This window comes from Alligator sinensis, unplaced genomic scaffold, assembly GCF_000455745.1.
Source record: "Alligator sinensis unplaced genomic scaffold, ASM45574v1 scaffold79_1, whole genome shotgun sequence".
NCBI classification, from domain to species: Eukaryota; Metazoa; Chordata; order Crocodylia; family Alligatoridae; genus Alligator; species Alligator sinensis.
In genome coordinates, this window is record NW_005842706.1 from 826,714 (window position 1) to 836,331 (window position 9,618).

Below are 9,618 nucleotides of genomic sequence, written 5' to 3' on the forward strand. Positions count from 1 at the left end.
GGATCGTGGAGGGCCCAAGGCGACAATTGGCCAGTTTCTCCAAGAGGCGATCATGGGACACCAGATCGAAGGCTTTTTTGAAGTCAAGATATATGACATCAATCTCTTCTCCCTTGTCCAGGTGATAGGTCACCTGGTTGTAGAAGGAAATGAGATTGGTCAAGCAAGACCTACCCGCAACAAACCCGTGCTGGCTATCCCTTAAGATGTTGACGTCGGCCAGTCCATTAAGGATGGTCTATTTAATAAACTTTTCTAAGGTCTTCCCTGGGATAGAAGTCAGGCTGATGGGCCTATAGTTAGCCGGATCCACTTTCCTCCCTTTCTTGAAGATAGGCACCACATTGGCCTTCTTCCAGTCTTCGGGCACTACACCAGAGCGCCAAGAGTTTCAAAGATCCGTGCTAGAGGCTGGGCTATGATGCTCGCCAGCTCCTTGAGTACCCTGGGGTGAAGATTGTCAGGGCCGGCTGACTTGAAAGTATCCAGCTTCTCAAGATGTTCCTTCGTGAGGTCAGCATTAATGGAGGGCAGGGGATCACCTTCACCCGGATTTCCCTGTCCCGTAGCGGGCATGGGCCTCCCATGGGACTGATGAAAGACCAACGCAAAGTACCCATTTAATAGGTTGGCTTTTTCCTGGGCGTCAGTTGTCAGTTGCCCCATCTGGTTCTGCAGGGGTCCAATGTTGCCCCTGCTTTTCCTCTGGCTCCCCACATATCTGAAAAAGGACTTTTTATTGTCCTTGATGCTCAAAGCTAGTTGGAGTTCAGTTACAGCCTTGGCTTTCCTGGTATGCTCTCTGCAGGACCGGACCAGTGCAGAATAATCCTCCTTGGAGGTGACTCCCATCCTTTGTAGGCCTTTCTTTTTAGCCTCAGGAGGTCTGCTAGGTCCCTGGAGAGCCAGGGGGGCTGCTGTGCCCTCTTGCTGCCTTTCCTCCTGAGCCATGGAGTCAAGTGGTTCCCTCACTGCTGCTTGAACAGAAAGCCGGCTGCCACTGCCAGGCAGTTGGTTTTAAACTTTGGATGGACCAAGAATCAAAGTGGGTGCAAGTGCACCACTGCATCCCCCATGCCCCTTGGGTCCACCCCTGCCTCCAGACAAACGCCCTGTCAAATGTGCTGACAGTCGCTGACCCAGTACTACCCCTATATTTCAGACAAGATACCAATGTAAAAATTAAACATGCCAGCACACAGACAAATTACATAGGCAGTGTGATTTTTCTCAAAACTTCCTCTTTTTTGAGAGTAATAAAGCACTCTTTTGGCCTATGAATTTGCCTGAGGTGTAAAACTACAAACAATAAGAAGCCATTACTAGACTGTAATTTACTCTAATGAGATCTGCAGATGGTGTCAGATCCCACATAGAGGCAGGATAGGTTCTTGTGGGAAGAATGAGATAAAGGACTTAAATCACTGTTTGAGGCCCTGTTCATTTTTTGAAAGACTAAAAGGAAAATTAATTTCTCCCATTAGAAGACTTTTTTTTAATACCACATTAATGAAGGAAAAGCAATTTGACTGCTCTCCAACAATTTACAGCCTGCCCTATACTCCCTAAGTTTATTCACATTATTTATAGAAGCAATAACGGCCAAAATCAGATAGAGTTCCCCTGCTTTTATTTTGTTTTATTCTGCTGTAAATATCGTTTCATTTATTTTTCATTTTGTCACATACTATTTGGTTTTAATTTTGTTTAAACTAGTAGAATATATACTCTTTATGCTATTATAGGTACCAAAAGTTATATATTTTTATTATATTTGATGTAATGTTATTGCCAATTTTGTATTGTTTTCATGAAAGTTATAAATGAACTACTACCGCTACCACAATACAAAACACAAAACATCACTGTACCATTATAAGGATCCAGAGAACAGCTATATCTTGAATACCACATGCAGTTCTAGCCACCCTAGGAGCAGATCTAGGATTTTGAAAATGGGCCATGTTGGTGGGACTCCAGAGCCCAGAGGGTGAGCTCTGCCACCACTAGCCTCCCTATATTCAGAAAAGTTATTGAGGGGTGCCTTGAGCCTGAAAAGATTGCAAACCACTGCTCAGCCGTAGTGGTTAGGGCACTTCCTGGAGAACAGGAGCACTGTTTCTAGGCATCTCTTATCCCATAGGGGTATGAACTTGCCTCTCCTATTTCTCAGTCAGATGTTTTTATCACAAGTCTGTGGGCTGAGAATGTAAAGACGAGGGGTATGTGTGTCATAAGTGTCATGGGGAGTATATTATAAGGATGTTAATTGGCAAGCATCTGGAGGAGAAAAAGCTGATTTCAGTCAGCCAGCATGACAAAACCAAACTGATCTCTTCCTTTGACAAAATATCCAGCTCGGTAGATGAAGGGAATACAGTGGACACAGTGCACTTAGATTTGGTAAGGCTTTTGATAAAGTCCCCCATGACCTTCTCCAAAGAATATTGCAGAAATGTGGATTTCATAAACATACAACAAAGTGGTTAGCTAACTGGCTTAATAGGCACAAACCAACATGAATTTAGAATGGGACACTGGTGGAGTGAGATTCTTTAATTATTTATGCCAAAAGCAGCAGCACCAACAATGGAGTTTGAACACTTCCATCCCAGAATATCTCATAGCACAGGGGCAGGCAACCCCCAGCACGAATGCCAGAGCATGTCATATGAAGGCATTTTGCTTGGAGCATGCACTACAGTGAAAGAGCTGTGGCTGCGCTGCTACAATAAGGATTGAGCCCCACGTGGCTCCCCGTCATCCACACCAGGACGCGAACAAATTACAAATTGAGATTGTGGGTGTTTTTGGAACTACCCAAAAATCTTGCCCACCCCTCCCATAGTAGCCACTATATGTTCAGTCTTGGTCCTGTGAGGCTGCAAGTCCTTTCAAACGAAAGAGCTAATCCTGATTCCTACCTCCTTCCTGGGTTAGTGCTCTAATCCCTGGCATCTTGGATTAAAGGGTGACCCCACCTCTGGCCTCAGCATCATTAATCTAGCCCTGAATTTATTACTTTCCCTCAGCCTCCTACATTCAGGTAACTTAACCAAAACCTGTGAAAACTTTCATGACAACTGAAACCGCATTTATCTGTGAAGAAATGGGCCACCAATTTAAACTCCCGCAACTCTAACCAAGTTTATATGAGGCATTTGCCTTCAGGGTCAGGGGCCTGGAGTTAGTGCCCAAGGGGGTCCCCTCCAGCCCTGTGTCCTCACATTTCTTGTTCTACCCATTCATTTGGAGCATTGGATGATCAACTGTAGAGTTGAATTAATGACCTGAAACGTTTCAGTACCTGTAGCCCACGTCTCATGTGAAATGAAGGATTTCCCTGGAGAGTAGAATTGGATTCCAATTAAGCACAGTGTTTCCAAAGTGTGCATTACAAACATTTGACAGTTCCCCTGGTCTCGCCTTTAAAGACCTGCAGAAACAAAGGAAAGCCTGGATGGACACCTTGCAAACCCAGCCCCCGGTGCCTTGTTCACAGGAATCCTGAGAGCAAATACACAATCAGTTTCCAGGGAATGGCACAGTGAAGCTCAAGGTAAAACCTACATTTCCATTCCAGCTAATTTTTCATGGTATAGGAGCTCTATGTAAATGCACTTTTGGATATCGTTTTCTTGTACTTTCTTGTGTCAGCACAGGGTTCTTGGGTTTTTTGGTTGTCTTATGTCCACTGCTGTTTTCCTTGATATATTTAATTAGTGGAAAGGAGACCTAAAATTCTGTTCAGAAAAGCACAAAACAAAACAAGTCTCTCTCTCTCTTTCTGTCTAGACTGAGAACTGCTTTAAATTAGTCTGGTAATCTGTATGTTTCTATCATAGCTCCCTAAAAAGATTAATTTATAAATGGAAAAACAAGAACTAAAATGTTATTTCAGTTTAGCAAATTTCAAAAATTTTTATTAAACATTTGGGAACAATTTTTTATCAACATTTTGGGGGGGGGGGTTCCCCCTTTACCATGTTGCTACTGCAGGAAGGGTTGACAGAATCTGAGAAAGAATGAGAGGACAAAACAGAATTAAATATAGGAAATTGTTGTTTAGCTGTAAAAAACAGATATTTCACACCCCCCCAAAGAAAATGAAAACTTGGTTATTTTTTTTCCAAGAAACTCAGTTTACCAAGCTATTTAACATTAAGAAGTATATGAAAGATTTCTCTTCTCTGTTGCTTTTGAAAGTCTTAGTCAAACATCTATCAAAACTAAGACCCGAGTAAAACATTTAGCAGCTGAGTTAGACAAGGCAATCTCATGGTCTCTTCTAGAAACTGAATTTCCAAAAATAACCGGCATTGTCAGAAAATTTAAAATGTAAAGTTTTATCAGCTTGATAGAGTAAATTTCTAGAATGACTAGCTACCACTACTGGAGCTGCATCCTCTACAAAAGAGGATCCTTCTTAGCCTGACCCATTGTTTTCAAACATTCTGTACCTTCAAAAATGGCAATATGGACCTTTGCAGGTATTCCCTGAAAAAATTTTTACCTTGCTATAATGATCAGCTCTAAATGTCTCAGCCCTATAAGCTGTTGAATCCCATCAGTTTCTATTGGGTTCAGTTGTGACTGGCAAAACTCAGAAATAAACAAAGAAAGACAATACAGTAAAAGCCATGAAAACCGTCACAAGTGGGGAATTTGGGGTGCTGATAATCTAAAAATGCTGAGGTTACCTGAGGCACAGGAGTTTCCGGCCGCATGTGGAGCGGCGACATCGCAGGGTGGTGAGTGGCGCCGGTGGCTATGAACAGGCGAGCCCCCTACCACTCCCCAGCCCTCCTGTTGCATCCAGCCAGGCAGCCAGAAATTCTGGTTAGTAGAGTACCAGTTACTAAAAAGCCGGATAACTGGGGTTTTACTGTAATAAAATCAGAAGTAGTTCTGGAACTATCTGGATGCTAAGATAAACTGCTTGTCAAAACAGTTTCAAAGAACATAGGTAGAAGAAGCAGTGTTGTTCACAGGTTTATGAGCTAAACTCATCAGGTCAATGAATCTATAGCAACAATATGCTTCTCTCCAGTCTTTGTTCTGCTGCTTCGTGCACTGGTTTGAACCACATGTAACTCCATTGATTCCAGTGCAGTTTTCCTCCCTGATTCCCACCCAGGTGATCCATGGCAGAACCAGCCTTCTTAACTCTACAGCAGCAAATAATGCTTTTCATACAGATAAATGAGAGGTGATTCAGACCTGTTGACTCCAGTGAGAGTACTTCCAATTTAACCAGGGCTGCGTTAGAAAATCCCATCCACGCTGTTTCAGAGAACTGGTCGGATTGCCTTGCTGAGGGTGAGCTGATGTAAAACACAGGACAGGAAGGGGCTCCTGGACAATCGAGGCAGAATCCCGCTTTACAAGGAATCCCCCAAAATCTTCACATGCAGCTGCCATATGAAGGCTGGATGGACACCTTACAAACCCAGCCCCCAGTGCCTTATTCACAGAAAGCCTGAGAGAAGATACAAAATTAGTTTCTAGAGAATGACACAAGGAAATTCCAGGTAAAACCAGCAGTTCCTTCCAGGTAATTTTTCATGGTATAGGAGCTGTATGTAAATGCATTCCTAAGTCTTGTTTTTTTTAACCTTCCTATGTTAATACAAATTTTTGGGGGGGTTGTCTATGTCCACTACTGTCTTCCTGGATACATTTAATTAGCAGAAAGGAAGTAAAAAAGTTCTGTTCAGAAAGAAAGGAAGTCTGTCTCCCTCTCCAGCTTCCTTCTCTTCCTACCTATACAGATTTCAATTAGTCTGGTAGTTCCTGTTACTATAAATGCTGCCTAAATAAACAAATTAATTAGTGGGAAAAAAGTATTACTTTCATTTAACATATCTCAAATAGAGCTATTTTCTTCAACATTTTGGGGAAAAAAATTGATCTACATTTTGAGGGTTCACTTTTCCCCCTTTAACATTTTGCCACTGCGGGAAGGGTTGACAGAATTTGAGAAAGAAGGACAGGACAAAACAGAGCTAAAAATTGAATATTGTTGTTTAGCTGTAAAAACATATATTTTCCAAAAAACATGAAAATGAAGTTTGTTTGTTTGTTTGTTTTCAAGGAACTCAGGTTACCAAGTTCTTTAACATTCAGAAATATATGAAAGATTTCTTTTCTCTGTTGCTTCTGAATGTTTTAGTCAAGCATCTATCAAAACTAACAAGACACAAAGTAAAACACTCAGGAGAAGAGTTCATCAGACAAGGTAATCATATGGTCTCTTCTAGAAAATGAATTTCCAAAAATTATGCAAATTGTCAAAATGTTTTAAAGTGTTATCAGCTTGACAGAGTAAATATCCAGAATAACTAATGACTACTCAGTGGAGCTGCATCCTCCACAAAAGAGAAGCCTTCTTGGTCTGACCCACTGTTTTCAAACATTCTGTACCTTCAAAAGGATTGCACCAGGTATCTTTCCAGATATTCCCTGGAATAACTTCCTCTTAATATCATGTTCAGCTCTAATGTCTCAGCTCTACAAGCTGTTGAATCCCATAAGTTTCTGCTGGGTTCAGTTGTAACTGGCAAAACTCAGAAACAAAAAAGGCATTAATAAAATAGGAAGTAGTTCTAGAACTACCTGGATGCTAAGATACAGGTAACTAAACTGCTTGTCAAAATAGTTTCCAAATACATAATTAGAAGAAGCAGTGTTCGTTCACAAGTTTTTGAGCTGAGCTCATCCAGTCACTGAATCCTTAGCAACAATGCACTTCTCTCCAGTCCTTGTTCTGCTGCTACATGCACTGGTTTGAACCCCATGTAACTCCATTAATTCCAGCGAAGTTTAGTTTCCTGGTTCCTGCCCAGATTATCCAAAGAAGAAAAAGCCTCCTTAAGTCTAAAGTAGCAAATAAAGATTTTTACAGAGCTAAGTGAGAGGTGCTTCAGACCTGTTGACTCCAATGAGAGTACTCCCAATTTAACCAGGGCTCCATTAGAAAACCCAGCCCCACTGTTTAAGAGAACTGGTGGGACTGCCTTGCAGGGGGTGAGGGGACATAGAGCATGGGACAAGAACTAGCTCCTGGACAATGGAGGCAAAATCCTACTATGCAAGTAATCCCCCAAAATCTTTACCTTCAGGTGCCAGGTAAAATGCCCAAAACAGGTAAAAAAAAAAAAAAAAAAAAAGCTATAGCATTCCAGGGGCAAAAGGAGAAGAGGGGCGGTAGACAAGTAGTATCTAATGTATGCTCAGCAGGTCCTAAGAAAAATACTGTGCCCTGTGCTGCAAGAGAAGGCAGTTTTCTATCAGTTATTGATATTTTACAGAAATCAAAGCATTTCACAGGTCTGTGTCTATTCCTTTTTTTTTTTTAATGGGGAAAAGGTAGAACATTACTTGAACTGATGGTGCTGAAACCTCTCAATCACATGGAAATATTTGGCTTTGGTAACATTGTTATTCCTCATTTCATTTGGATGTTTACAATATATTAATGGGATACTCTATATATTGTTTCGACAAAACGTTATATTTACTATTTATATGATATAGGAATAAGAAGACCCGTCATTTAGATGACTTCTTGGAACCAAATCTTTAGGACAGCACAGAAACACAATATGACTAGATACAGACATTCAAAAATCCAAGGTGTAATTGATCTTAGTTACACAGCTTTTTTTAAGCCACATAGTTTAGATTGGTAGTGAACAGAACAGCCTTTTGCCCTTTGGTGGGGGTGCAAATGTTAGACATGGTTCCACCATTTTTAAACCCATCTACCTACCATATTTCTATTCTGTTATGGATACAGACCAGATATGTGTGCCAAACTTCTGTTACGAATACAAACCAATTTCTAATAACTTACACCAGTAGAAGTGTAATGTCTGTCCCTGGCCTTAAAAAGACTTCATTTCACGTGAAATTTTGAAACTTTGACTTTTCATTCTCATAAAGGCAGAAAAAATTGAAAATAGAGGAAGTTTAGTGTCCTCACGTGCTATAGAGATTTAGTGATACTGCAGCTGAATGCTACTATAGTGCACAGACCTGAATACCACCCCACTTCTCAATATTTGTCTGGTGATAACTTCTTGTAGGTTCACTACATGGCAAACACCAATAGGGGAAATCAAACCATTATTGCAGAATTCATCCTCCTTGGATTTGGGAATCTACCTATACTGCACATTCCGCTCTTCCTGCTGTTTCTCCTGATCTACATTGTGACCATGGCTGGTGCCCTCCTCATCATCGTGCTGGTTGTGGCTGATCACCACCTGCACACCCCTATGTACTTCTTCCTCGGGAATTTGTCCTTCCTAGAGACCTGCTACAGCTCTGCCATCCTGCCCAAGATGCTTTCAGGTCTCCTTACCAATAACAAAACCATTTCCTTCCTTGGCTGCTTGCTTCAGTTTTACACCTTTGTGTGTCTGGCCTGTACTGAATGTATCCTCTTGTCAGTCATGTCTTATGACCGGTACTTAGCAGTATGCAACCCCCTGCATTATGCAGCTGTAATGAACTTGAGGGTCTGTGCTAAATTAGCTTCAGGTTCCTGGATAACCGGATACCTGGTATTCACCATAATAGTAAGCTTAATGTCAACGTTGACTTTCTGTGGCCCCAATGAAATTGACCATTTCTTCTGTGATCTGACACCCCTGCTACAACTCTCCTGTATGGACACCCACTGGATCCGAGTGGCAATTTTTGCCTTTTCTTCCTTAGGATCATTGCCACCATTTCTACTGACCGTGGCATCCTACGCTTGTATCATTGCCACCATCCTGAGAATTCCATCTACTACTGGGAGGCAAAAGGCATTTTCCACCTGCTCCTCCCACCTCACGGTAGTAACAGTCTTCTTTGGGACCATAATTGCTGTGTATCTCACCTCAACAGTGGATACTTGGAGAGCCCTGAACAAAGTGCTGTCTGTCTTCTACACTGTCCTCACCCCAATGATCAACCCCCTCATCTACAGCCTGAGACACAGGGAAGTGAAGGAGGCCCTGGGCAGGGCTCTTAAGCTGTGGGGAACTTTCATAGTTTCATAATAGCTAGGGTCAGGAGGGACCTGAACAGATCATCTATCCCGACCCCCTGCCACAGGCAGGAATGAATGCTGGGTTCACAAGACCCCAGACAGGTGATCATCCAACCTCCTCTTGAATTTGCCCAAGGTAGGGGTGAGGACCACTTCCCTGGGAAGTTGGTTCCAGATTTTGGCCACCCTAACTGTAAAAAATTGCCTTCTGATCTCTAACCTAAGCCTATTCTCCATCAGCTGATTACCATTGTTCCTTGTCACCCCAGGTGGTGCTGGGGAGAAAAGGGCTCTGCCTATTTGCTGTTGATCTCCCCTGATGAGGTTGTAGGCAGCCACCAATCTCCCCTGATGAGTTTGTAGGCAGCCACCAGGTCCCCCCTCAGCCTCCTCTTGCTGAGGCTGAACAGGTTCAGGTCCCCCAGTCTCTCCTCATAGGGCCTGTCCTGTTGCCCTCTCACCAAGTGGGTGGCCCTCCTTTGAACCTTCTCCAGGCTGGCCACATCCCTTTTGAAGTGCGGCGCCCAGTACTGGACGCAGTACTCCAACTGCAGCCTGACCAAAGTTGCATAGAGGGG

At 42.6% G+C, this 9,618-nt stretch overlaps 1 protein-coding gene across 1 annotated transcript; it reads left to right on the plus strand.

The window, feature by feature from the left end:
* Nucleotides 1-5,271: 5,271 nt before the first annotated feature.
* On the plus strand, nucleotides 5,272-9,050 carry LOC102376818 (olfactory receptor 6F1-like). Its single transcript, XM_006034123.2, has 3 exons — nucleotides 5,272-5,531; nucleotides 6,095-6,238; nucleotides 8,088-9,050. The coding sequence occupies exon 3, from the start codon at nucleotides 8,097-8,099 to the stop codon at nucleotides 9,048-9,050; it is 954 nt and encodes a 317-aa protein (XP_006034185.1). The 5' UTR covers nucleotides 5,272-5,531; nucleotides 6,095-6,238; nucleotides 8,088-8,096.
* The last annotated feature ends 568 nt before the right edge of the window (nucleotides 9,051-9,618 follow it).

Bases quoted from the DNA above. Each gene is read 5' to 3' on its own strand.
- LOC102376818 (XM_006034123.2), top strand. From the start codon at position 8,097: ATGGCAAACACCAATAGGGGAAATCAAACCATTATTGCAGAATTCATC.